The following is a 12,970-nucleotide window of genomic DNA, read 5'->3' as shown; positions in this document are numbered from 1 at the left end:
TTGTCCACCAATCGTAGGGTTGGAGGTTCGACTCCTGGCCCGCGTGACTCCACATGCCGAAGTGTCCTTGGGAAAGACACTGAACCCCAAGTTGCTCCCGATGGCAAGTTAGCGCCTTGCATGGCAGCTCTGCTACCATTGGTGTGTGAGTGTGTGTGTGAATGGGTGAATGAGACAGTGTAAAGCGTTTTGGATAAAAGCGCTATATAAGTGCGCCATTTACCATTTATATATTCATTCAAAATGAACGAATTGTTCATGAACGACACTTCACTAGATTGTAATGGCTTTCAACATGGCAGATTACGTGTACAGTGCAATCTTGTAACTATCTACAGAAAGGGATATAAATAAAAGCTTAAATGTCTTTAAACTGTAGCGTTATTGTAGTTTTGATAAGGTGATGCGATACACCTTTAAATACAACACATTTACTGTATATGTTTACTTGTGGAATTCCAGCATGACTATCCCAGGTTTAGACTAGTGACAGCATGTATTTTTATGTTTTGACACTTTAATTAGTATATTAGTATATCCTCACGAGCACTTTATTAGGAACACTGGTACACCTACTTATTCATGCAGTTATCTAATAAGCCAGTCAAATGGCAGCAGTGCAAAGCATTAAATCATGCAGATGCAGGCCAGCAACTTAAATAATGTTCATATCAGCCATCAGAGAAAACGTGATCTCAGTGATTTTGACCGTGGCATGATTGTTGGTGCAGTCTAGTCTGGTTTGAGTATTTATATATCTGCTGATCTCCTGGGTCGGGGACACATACATCTATAGAGTTTACTCAGAATGGTGAAATAAAGAAAAAACTTGCAGTGAGCAGCAGTTCTGCTGATGGAAACTCCATATCGATGAAAGAGGTCAACTAAGAATGTCCAGATAATGATTTGAGCTGACAGAAAGGTTGCAGTAACTCAGATGACCACTTGTGTGTATCTGTGGTGCTATGTGTCAGGTTCCATAGCCATGAACATTTTGAATTAGGAATAATATTGTTCTATTGTTCAATTCATCCCTCACTCCCTCACTCCCTCACTCACAGAGGAGACCCAGACAGGAACAGAGTACAGAAATATATTTGCATATTTTAAGCTAAACATGTTTAGTCAGTGCACACTTATTTAGTTATGACATCAAATGACTGCATAGAGTTATAATTGCACTTCAGAGCATCGGGCAATTTAAGGAGCGCTGTAACGTCCACAAAAGAGAATGCTTCGGGTTGGTTTGTGTTGAATGAAAAAGAGGAAGGGGTGGTCTGCCACAAAGCGCTCTGGGGGAAGCATGGCACAACGCATCACCATGATGGCCGCGGTGGCTGCAGCTGCTTCAGTGCCTTCCTCATTCACTTCTACAAAAGACTTATGCACCACCTTGGAGAGCACCAGGTCATCGCAAGGAGACATGTGTGAAAAATCACACTTGCCCTTGTCAAAGGCATCTACCATGCCCATGCTGATGAGCAGCTCCTTCATGTCATAGGTTTCCTCCAGTTTGAATCGCGGCAAAGACACCTGCACCTCCACAGTGTCCATCATATCAGGCCGTGTCCACTCCATGAAGTTGTCATAAGTGAGCTGGTGCTCAAGCTGATTTTATTAAAAAAAACAAAACATAAAAAAATTGATAAATTATATAATACAGAACTAATATTTATTATATATTTATATATATATATATATATATATATATATATATATATATATATATATATATATATATATATATATATATATATATATATATATATATATATATATATATATATATAGACACACACACACACACACACACACACACAATCTCACATTTTTGTAAATATTTGATTATATCTTTTGATGCGACAACACTGAAGAAATGACACTTTGCTACAATGTAAAGTAGTGAGTGTACAGCTTGTGTAACAGTGTACATTTGCCGTCCCCTCAAAATAACTCAACACACAGCCATTAATGTCTAAACCGCTGACAACAAAAGTGAGTACACCCCTAAGTGAAAATGTCCAAATTGGGAACAATTAGCCATTTTCCCTCCCCGGTGTCATGTGACTTGTTAGTGCTACAAGGTCTCAGGTGTGAATGGGGAGCAGGTGTGTTAAATTTGATGTCATCGCTCTCACACTCCCTCATACTGGTCACTGGAAGTTCAACATGGCACCTCATGGCAAAGAACTCTCTGAGGATCTGAAAAAAAGAATTGTTGCTCTACATAAAGATGGCCTAGGCTATAAGAAGACTGCCAAGACCCTGACACTGAGCTGCAGCACAGTGGCCAAGACCATACAGCGGTTTAACAGGACAGGTTCCACTCAGAACAGGCCTCGCCACGGTCGACCAAAGAAGTTGAGTGCACGTGCTCAGCGTCATATCCAGAGGTTGTCTTTGCGAAATAGACGTATGAGTGCTGCCAGCATTGCTGCAGAGGTTGAAGGGGTGGGGGTCAGTCCGTCAGTGCTCAGACCATACACCGCACACTGCGGCAAATAGTTTGCTGAAGACAAGCAGACTAAGGACATGGACTACTGGAACCATGTCCTGTGGTCTGATGAGACCAAGATAAACTTATTTGGTTCAGATGGTGTCAAGTGTGTGTGGCGGCAACCAGGTGAGGAGTACAAAGACAAGTGTGTCCTGCCTACAGTCAAGCATGGTGGTGGGAGTGTCATGGTCTGGGGCTGCATGAGTGCTGCCGGCACTGGGGAGCTACAGTTCATTGAGGGAACCATGAATGCCAACATGTACTGTGACATACTGAAGCAGAGCACATGCTGCCGCAGGGCAGTATTCCCGCATGATAATGACCCCAAACACACCTCCAAGACGACCACTGCCTTGCTGAAGAAGTTGAGGGTGAAGGTGATGGACTGGCCCAGCATGTCTCCAGACCTAAACCCTATTGAGCATCTGTGGGGCATCCTCAAACAGAAGGTGGAGGAGCACAATGTCTCTAACATCCACCAGCTCCGTGATGTGGTCATGGAGGAGTGGAAGAGGACTCCAGTGGCAACCTGTGAAGCTCTGGTGAACTCCATGTTGGAAGGCAGTGCTGGAAAATAATGGTGGCCACACAAAATATTGACACTTTGGGCCCAATTTGGACATTTTCACTTAGGGGTGTACTCACTTTTGTTGCCAGCGGTTTAGACATTAACGGCTGTGTGTTGAGTTATTTTGAGGGGACAGCACATTTACACTGTTACACAAGCTGTACACTCACTACTTTACATTGTAGCACAGTGTCATTTCTTCAGTGTTGTCACATGAAAAGATATCATCAAATATTTACAAAAATGTGAGGGGTGTACTCACTTTTGTGAGATACAGTGTGTGTATATTAAAAAAAAAAAAAAAAAAAAAAAAAAAAAAAAAAAAAACCACACACACGTGTGTATATATATATATATATATATATATATATATATATATATATATATATATATATATATATATATATATATATATATATATAAACATATAAACACACAAACTATATTTTTAAAAAAGTGATTTTATACATAAATTAAGTAGATTTATCATTCACCTTCTCAAGGCCAGTAGTGTTATCTTCAATCTCAACAGGTAGCATAATTAGCATGCTGAGCTCCATGCCCTTATATGGCATTTCAAGAATCTTGCACCGCAGATCAGGAATAAAGGCCAAGGGAAACTTTGCCTTCTGACTCATCATCTGCACTGGTTTAGTTTCTTTCTGCATGTAAAACATATTAAAATACATTATTATGCATTAATGTAAATAAAGAAGGGGGGGTGGGACAAAAATTCACAATTCACAAACATGCATGACAGATCACCACCGTTTCCACAAGGGGATCATGCTGTGATTTTTAACTGGAGAGTTTTTACCTCCACTACAGAGAAAACCTTATTCATGTACGCAAGTTACAGTGCTACTTTTTTTTTATCTTTAGGAGTTTTTTGTTTGGTTGTTTTTTACGCCTATATTTTGTTGGATATCAGTGCAATTTCTGCAATTATTTTATTAGGTAAAGATTTTTTAGCTTTACGGTTTAACATTTTTTCTAAAAAACATGAAGTAGCTATATCTAAATTTAGTTTGGCGGCTGTGGATCAGGTGGTAGAGCAGGTTGTCCAACGTAGGGTTGGTGGTTCGATTCCCAGGCCACGTGACTCCACATGCCGAAGTGTCCTTGGGAAGGACACTGAACCCCAAGTTGCTCCCGATGGCAAGTTACTGCTTTGCATGGCAGCTCTGCCACCATTGGTTTGTGAGTGTGTGTGTGTGTGTGAGAGAGAATGAGACACAGTGTAAAGCGTTTTGGATAAAAGCGCTATATAAGTGCACCATTTAGTTTCTTGGCCACAAGATATCAGTGCAATTTCTCACAACAAACAATAGGACAGGGCAGGAGTGCACAAAAGAAGACAGGAGTGCACAGGGGAGGACAGGAAGGAGGAGAGGAAAGGGTAAGAGACTGCATTTTTTTTGTAACTGCATGGCACCCACCTTGTTCAGCTTGAAAGGAAGCTCCTGTGTTGCGTCAACCTTAAACTGCTTCTCCCAGCTGCCCTTGAAGTAGATGGCATTCACCAAGACAAGTCTGGTCGAATCATCAACAATTCCTTTTTGCAGCAAGTTCTTGATCTTATCTATTGTGAGAATTTCAATTCACAAAAACATTGTTAAGCAGACACAACATTCATATAGAAACACTGCATAGAAAAAAAACATTTCTTCATGTAGTTAAGTAGAACATGATCATGATAATAATAATAATAATAATAATAATAATAATAATAATAATAATAATAAAAATAAAGTAGTAGTATCCTAGTACTGACACAAAATAATATAAGTGAAAATCAGCAAGATCACAGGGGAACAATCTACAAAGTGGGTTTGAATTATAGCTAAACTAGATCTGTGGAAGGTAAACGTGGATAGAAAAAGTTCATCAGCTTAAGAAGCATGCTGATAATAAAATACACACAATTTATTGTCAGTGTTTCACTAAAGTCACAAGAGCCCTCTATACAGTGCTGAAAAAAGTGGATTATGCAGCAAGACAATTATCCAAAGCGTAGGAGTAAATCCTGGTCAAAATTACATGAAAGACTGATCTCCTGTTATCAGAAGCGTTAGGTTGCAGTTATTGCTGTTAAAGGTGGCGTAACCAGATTTTAAGTTTAAGGGGGCAATTACTTTTTCACATGGGTGATAGGTGTTGGATTTTTTTTATTATTGCATCAATAAAATTTTAAAAAATAAATAACTATTGTGTGTTTTCTCAGGTTGCGTTTGTTTTAATGTTGTATTTCATTTGAAGATCTAAAACTTTAGTATGAGATACACAAAAACAGAAGAAATCAGGATGGGGCAAATACTTTTTCACAGTGCTGTATGGTATTGCTCCAATAACAATATCATGGCTCAACTTATCAGCAACAGATTTTCTGAAGATTAAAGCTAACTGCTATCCGACTTTGTGACATTCCTACTTTGGGAATGTTTGATGCAGTGAAATTACATTCAAGGATTTTACAATCTGTTAATCAAACTATTTTACTTCCCATGGAAGTGTAAATACTACATGAATACATTTTAGATGGAAATTTCAAAAACATGTTTAAGTACTAACCTTTTGTTTGCTTCTCCACCCAGTTATTAATATTGACCCGTGCAGATTCTGCATTTGCTTTAAAGTCAACAGTTTCCAGCTCAGCATGGTGGTGTGTTTTTGTCTCCTTCAGAAATTTCTGTTTTAAAAAAAAGAAAATCAGTTAAAAACAATGAAATACATGAAGATCAACAATTACTGGAGAATAAATGCAACAGAGTTGAACTTCAACAGAGTCCAAAAGGGGCAGACTCAAGTCCGAGTCCTTAATGGCCGAGTCCAAGTCGAGCCCAGAAAGTAATTAAACTGAAAAGATTTGAAATCACAATTATAAACTCAACACTGAGCTGTTAAATTAATATTTTAACCTTCACAACCCAATGGCATAATACATAAACATAACAAAAAATACCACTATTACATTTTGCCATTGCCATTTAATATTTTTATTTCATGTCAGCACTCCAAATAGTTTCCTATAAAAAATGGTTTCAATGAAAAAAGGGATATAGAGGTGTATGTAGAACTTATTATATTACAAGTGTGTGAAAATACAATAACAAAACAGCTTCATTTGTATCACACTATATTGTATCCTGCAGTTCGAGTTGACGTTTCAATTATTTGATGCGTCTCATGAGGCAGACTCGACTGTACTCAGAAAACTTCCGGAGTGTCCGAGTCCGTGTCAAGTTCAACTACAGATTTACCCGAGTGCATGACAAGTGCGAGTCTGTGCATAATTGGACCAGAGTCCGGGATCGAGTACCCCAACCGTACATTATTAACATATTTCAGATTTATTTAATCATTTGACACATGGTTTTTATCCAGATAGAATTGCAACCTTGTATACACACATGTCTTTAGAGCAGTGGTCACCAACCTTGATCCTGGACATCTACATTCCTGAAGACTTTAGCTCCAAACATAATCATGCCCTCATGACCACCCAATCATTGCTTTAAGAAGTTCTTGGTCAACTAAAACAGGTGTGTTAGATTTTGGTTGGAGATGAAACCTGCAGGAAGGTAGATCTCAAGCAAGAGGTTTGGTGACCACTGCTTTAAAGGCTCTAGAGTTGAGTCATGAATACGAGAATGATTTCAATTAAAATGGAGTGAGCATTTCTCACTCCACAGGACCCAGTCAAAACCCCACAGGACCCACTACCATGTCCATATAGAATAATATATATATTATAGAAATTGCCTCATTATACTAATAGACAGACAATAATATCAACTAACAAATGTTAGTTCACACTAACACATGTGTATATATGTGCGTGTGTGTGTGCGTGTGTGTGTGTGTAACACTACTGTTTTGTTGTCGGGTTGTTATTAGCACAGCTCTACATCATGATGGTCACGATCTCGCAGGCAGATTGCGCTGCAGCATCGACGTGCACGGACGGCTGCAGAGCGCGCGCACACGATATCACAGAATGAGAACTATTTCCTATGGACACGTGCCTTTGTTTTGGTTCTGTTCTCTTCCTGTTCAGGCATTGGTTGATGTTCGAGGGTGTCTCATTATTGGTCCCAGCTGTCTATGTTCAAGAGTAATTATGTTTGTTATGTAAAGCCCTCGTGTTGCTGTGCACTTTGTGCAGTATCAACGGAATAAGTGAATGCAAAGGTGAAGACGTTCAAGCATGCTTAGTGGTTGTGTTTACGTGTCCAGTTTTATGTTTAACCTCGATTATCTCTTCCAGTCTAGACCGCATTTCTTGTTTAGTGACTTCAGTTTGTAAATAAAGACTTTGATCTGCTTCTAGAAGCTTCTGCTTCTAGTCTCATTTCGTAACAATGATACATAGTGTGTATGGTAGAAAGGTTATTTTGCACATCTTTGTATCCACAAATCTTACCTCCACAAATTTGTAGGTCTGCTCTCCATAAAGCCTATTGGCCATGCTGAGGGCATACGGAGCTCCTGCTTTGTTCAGTTCGGCCATCAGCTTGTTGAAGCTGACGTGGACGTCGTCCTTGGCTTTGTTGTGGTGCAGAACCTAGGTAATATGGATGGAGATATAATCAAAGGTTTTTTTTATTTGTTTTTAATAAAAAGCAGGAAATCTTTGTGGTAAATGAAGATTACCTCCATCCTGAGAGAATTTTAGATTCACGTAACAAATCATGAATAAATTAGTAGACACAAGTGAAAACTGTGGTTCATATGTCATACTTTTTAATATGTAAGCTGTGTAGTACAAATGCACAAAAAGAAGGGCAGCACTGGTCCCAGTTATCCGCCACCAAGGAGAAGCACCTACATGTATCCCATTAACTACCATCACCAATGTTATTGCCAAAATAATGCCTTTTCCCCATGGATGTTAGTGCCTCCACGGAGTATTTGCATCCAATAACCTTTTGTAAAGCCGATGGTAACTGGACCTTCTGAGATTGCTGTGCCTGTTGGACTGCTACTGGTTGAACAGACTTAGGCTTCACTGGTTTGTTGAAGCACAAGACCTACAGTAACATATTAATCATCAGAATTGCAAAATCTTTTTTAACTACATACACAAGTTGTTTGCGTGAACATTAGTAAAAATTTGTGCGTGCCTGCATGGTCATATACTTAGTATATAAATGTGGACTTAAAAATCATGAAACAGGATTTTACCATGTTTATTATAATATACAGATCCATTGCACAGGACAAACTGTTCATACAGGAATTAAACGGACACACTTTCCCCTACACCCTACTCATGTTTCAGGATGATCTAAGCTTTGCGCAAGTGGCCTTGCCTAAACAAGCACAAAAATGCCTTTATAATAAGAAGGACTGCAAATAAGGAGTGCCTGGTAAAACATAATTTATCAACTACTACACTGTACTGTATATTGTCCACGTGACAAACCAGGCCCAGAGTAAATACCAAGATTTGCATTTCTCTCGACAACCCTTGATGTCGCTATTGTGCAATTCCAGTGAAGTGAATCACACTCCCTAAACAAACTGCTTTAGGGGCATGTTGCTAAAACACAAGCAGTGGATGTGACATGTGGTGAGAACCTTTGCTAAGGCCCAATAAACAGTCTGAATGGCTGCTGTATGATGAGTCTTGCTTTATTTGCATTAGTTGAGAAATTTTCCACAGAATTTCTACCAGTCACCACAGAACATGAAGAAATTTTCATATCTTCTTACGTTATTGTACCATCTGGGTGAATTTCCACCACATTCACCATGCGTCCTGTGATGTTCCTTCTTTATAATCACAGTAGTCAAACTGAATCCTACCCCATCAAAAGAAGGGAACTGAGTTGGTGTAGCAACTAAACAGATCTTCAGTTATAAAGAAATGACAATGATGAATTTATGTGCATGTCTTCAGAGCACAGGATCCGAACACTGGTATGGAGTACCTCTTATCCTGCACATTTTAGTGTTAAGAGCTGTTAGCCGACTAGTTCAATCAGATGTGTTGGGAGCTGGAAAAACACTCAAATGTGCACGGCAGCAGGGACAACAGGACCAGGATTGGGAACCTGTTCTTTATGTATTGCGAAAATGTATAAAGTAAATGACCTACTGCTGTAGTACAGCACAAAGATTCCTGTGCATCAGCCATCAGTATGGCCTCATTTAATTTTAAACTCATCATCTTTGGTTAGATCTTCTTTCTCTTTGATGATTGCTGTTTTGCTTCTTGTACTCGGCATTTGTGACCTTAACTGACTGAAGAGTCTGTAGCATTTTGCAATGTTAGTGAACAGGAACTACAAACTCAGTCAAACCCAGAGGAATGTTTTATACTCGAGTTCTGCTGAACTGGTTGTGGCAGTGTAGAAAACAGTTTTTCTTGAAATCTTAGAAAATCCACATAAAATGCAAAATGATTTTTTTTCCCCTTTAATTAAGATGGTCCACATTTCTGCACTTTACTTCTACATACTTCAATCAAATCAAGCAATAAGGAACACCAAATACCTGGTACAGCCTTGTTCGGAGATGGGGAAGAAAGCAAAAATGTGGAGCGGTCTGAGAAACAGTAACAGACTGTTTAACTAGGCCTAAGCCATGTCATCATCATAATGAGAGATAAGATTATGGCTGACAGCAACGATGTAACCATAGAAACACAACATAGTCACACCTACATGACTATAAAAGCTGTAGTGTGTACTCATTGTAAAAGGTCACATATCCTTTGAGCTGACATGGGGATTTTGTAACAATTCCACTCTCGGCTAAATACAATGTGATGGACTCTAGGCAATCTAAGCTTGCGCAACTGGGTGTATCTAAAGACAGTTATCTTGACAGTAAAACAATGTGGAAATCCGTGAGGCTGCAAAGATCTTTGAAGAGACACAAAGCTTTTATATTTAGATCTAGTTCACATGCTGTGGATGGTTTGTAATGGATGACTATGCTGAAATTAAACTATGCTAGTTAGTTCCATTCAGTATCAGCATGCTCAACGTTAAAACACTCACTTCGGCTAACAGCACAATGGTTTTGGGATTGGATTTTACATTCACAGGCTACTCATTGGATTGATCCTGTTTGAACAGTCACAAATCTCCAAGTATGCAAACTAACAGGTTTGATTCATGATATACTGCCAAAAGACAACATCATGCAAGAAAGACACCACAGTTAAGCTGTGATAGAAAAACCACAGACGGGTAAGGAATTTATGAAATATTTCTTTATTAATAAAATACACGTTCAAATGCCAATGGTGGAAATGTACCGATTAGACTAAAATACCCTCAATATCCCTGAACAGTCTTGCTAACTGCTACTTGTCTGAACATGTCACCATTTACCAACCCTTACTCATCCAAACCTTCCCTTTTTTTCCCTTCTGTGACTGTACTATTCCTGCTACCAAGCTGTACAGCACTGGTAATCATGCTCTCTCTATTCTAGCATCTCTCTGGAATTAAGTTTTAGCCAACCTCCACATCCTGTCTTCAAAACACATTTCCCAAGGTGATGAGCTACAGGACTCTACATTCTCCACTCCAATGATGAACTGGTTCTTCACCTATTTTTCTAACCAAGCATGTTTCGACCTTTATTTACTCCATGATTATTAACATTTATTGTCTTATGTGTATTAATATAACTATTATGATTTTGCATGATTATTATTTTTGTTCTGACCTCAGACATCTGAGTTGCTGTGTTGCCTGCAGCTCCGAGAGACACCATGGCCAGCGCAGAAGAGATGCTGAGAGGAGAGTAGAAGACATTCCCGGTTTTGTTGCCTTCCTTGATCTTGGTGAATAGGTGAAGTGCAAAATTGGTGTTTGCCACTGAAAGAGACTCCATTTTGCAAAATCTGAAGGAGAAATATATATTTTTTGAAATAGCAAATTGGCAAAGAAAGCCCTGGATGGTAAAAAATAAATAAAAAAAAATTAATAATAAATAAAAATGTAGTGAAAATATGACACTAAAAACATAATACACTGCATTTTTGATAGATGTGATGTTTTTTCCCCCCCACGTTTTTCTCACCACATATTCCCACATTGATTTTGCTGTGGCTTTATTTATTTGTTATTATTATTATTATTATTATTATTATTATTATTATTATTATACGATGCAATTTTCAGAGGTTTTTTTTTTAATACTTTTGTGTGGTAAACCACTTGAATTGACATGAAATTGTCTTTCACAGTAAGGTTTATTGGTAAATTAGACCTTTTAGCTGTACTCTTAGATGACTTTTAGATGCACTTGAAGGTCAACTGAAGATACTTTTAGATAACTGAAGGTCAGTGAAAGAAGACGGCGGTGTCGACGGAAGCGAGACCAATCAGACAGGGCTCACAGGAAAATACATGGAAACACTCGTGTCTTATTGGCTGCCAAACACTGACTCACAGTGTCACTGTGAAGAAAAATGGATATACGCTGATTTTACAAAAATTTTAACCAGTAAAGGTGTTGAAATTGACACAGTAACATCCTCTGATGCTGAGCAGGAAAACAAGGGTGTGTAAATATGATTTCCAGTTTACGTGAACATGATATGAACAGAGCAGAAGGAAAGATAATGTACTTTGCATGGCACTATAGCAGCTAAACCCATACACTGATAGTTTAGCTGTGCCTCCCTGTGGCTAGCGACACTAAACTAGCCTAGTTAGAAAAGATTAATATTTTATCGGTCTGGTAATCCTACAAACACTAACAACACCCGAGGCAAGTTTTATGATAAATCCGACTTTTTCTGATCATGTCATACATTGACGAACGGTAAAATTACTGAAAGAACTATGAGTCTCACTTTGTAGTGTATTTTTGTAGGTTTTGAAAGTAAAGTAATTAGTAATCTGAGGACTTTTTACATTCAGTAATGTAATCAGATTACAACTTTCCCAGCACTATATGTATATTACACACACACACACACACACACACACACACACACACACACACACATATATATTATAACTTAATATTTTATTATCAACGTTTTAAACAGGACCCCATGGTGTATCAAATATACTCAAGTGCTCTTACAACCAACCCCGTTGTCCCTGCTCACTGTCCCTCTTCTCAGTTCTGCATGAGGACTGGTGTCCGCCTTTCTCTTCCGCGCCTGGGACAGACTCCAGTAGTTTACAGTGGGCTGTCTGCACCACGCCCCGTCACATAACCTCCATACTACTTTACTCCAAATTTACTCCATTAAAAAACAGCGACAAGGGCGTGCGCCTGACTAAGACAAAGCTCTTATCAGCTATTAAAACGTCATTCGAAAGTGAACTGGAATAGTTCTAAACATTCGCAGAAACTTTGTGAACTAAAAACCAACATCTGATGCTTCCTCCTAACTACTGCGTGTGCGATCGTCCTGACAAACAGCCGTCTTGTGACGCTTTAACTGCAACATTCTCATTACAATACTGCAGTACACTTACCTTAACTCCTGCACTGTTACACTGACCTGCTGTCTGAAATGCTGTGTTCCTCAAACTGTGCGATTTTATATTTATATATATCATTTCCTTGTCATCTCCCCTCTAAGTCCCACCTCCCCTCTGAGTCCCACCTCATTGGAGGCAAGTCCAGGAAATGACGTCGTAAGTTGTAATAGTGGTGGGAAGTTTCGGATCATTTTAGTGACTCGGTTCTTTGAATCTCGCCCAGAAAAATGAACGAATATTTTTTCGAGTCGTTTCGTTCCTTTCAGCAGAATATAATTAAAATGTTACATGTTAAATTCCCAACACATCTAGTACTTAATAATTAACAGTTCATGTTTTTGTTACCTCTAGGTTGGATAATTGCAATGCCTGATATAGAAAATATCTATGAAGTGTAAACAATATGTGTAACTGACATTTGAGTATGTTAATAAAGTGTACTCA

General features: G+C 38.7%; 1 protein-coding gene across 4 annotated transcripts; it reads right to left on the bottom strand.

Moving 5' to 3' along the window:
• Positions 1–1,079: 1,079 nt before the first annotated feature.
• Positions 1,080–12,676, bottom strand: LOC108257915 (leukocyte elastase inhibitor). Of its 4 annotated transcripts, none has more exons than XM_017456063.2 (8): positions 12,521–12,676; positions 10,749–10,926; positions 7,991–8,095; positions 7,489–7,629; positions 5,637–5,754; positions 4,505–4,647; positions 3,560–3,727; positions 1,080–1,608 (listed from the first exon to the last, which is right to left on the bottom strand). In XM_017456063.2, the coding sequence occupies exons 2-8, from the start codon at positions 10,914–10,916 to the stop codon at positions 1,201–1,203; spliced, it is 1,251 nt and encodes a 416-aa protein (XP_017311552.1). In that variant the 5' UTR covers positions 10,917–10,926; positions 12,521–12,676; the 3' UTR covers positions 1,080–1,200. The 4 variants fall into 4 exon arrangements, with proteins under 4 accessions (XP_017311552.1, XP_017311553.1, XP_053531815.1 ...); XM_017456064.3 differs by having other exon boundaries at positions 12,547–12,638; XM_053675840.1 differs by lacking the exon at positions 12,521–12,676 and adding an exon at positions 12,120–12,296.
• Between the last annotated feature and the right edge of the window lie 294 nt (positions 12,677–12,970).

Source organism: Ictalurus punctatus, chromosome 25 (assembly GCF_001660625.3).
Source record: "Ictalurus punctatus breed USDA103 chromosome 25, Coco_2.0, whole genome shotgun sequence".
Taxonomy (NCBI): domain Eukaryota; kingdom Metazoa; phylum Chordata; class Actinopteri; order Siluriformes; family Ictaluridae; genus Ictalurus; species Ictalurus punctatus.
The sequence above is the reverse complement of the archived record's forward strand: the minus strand, read 5'-3'. Positions and strand labels throughout refer to the sequence as shown.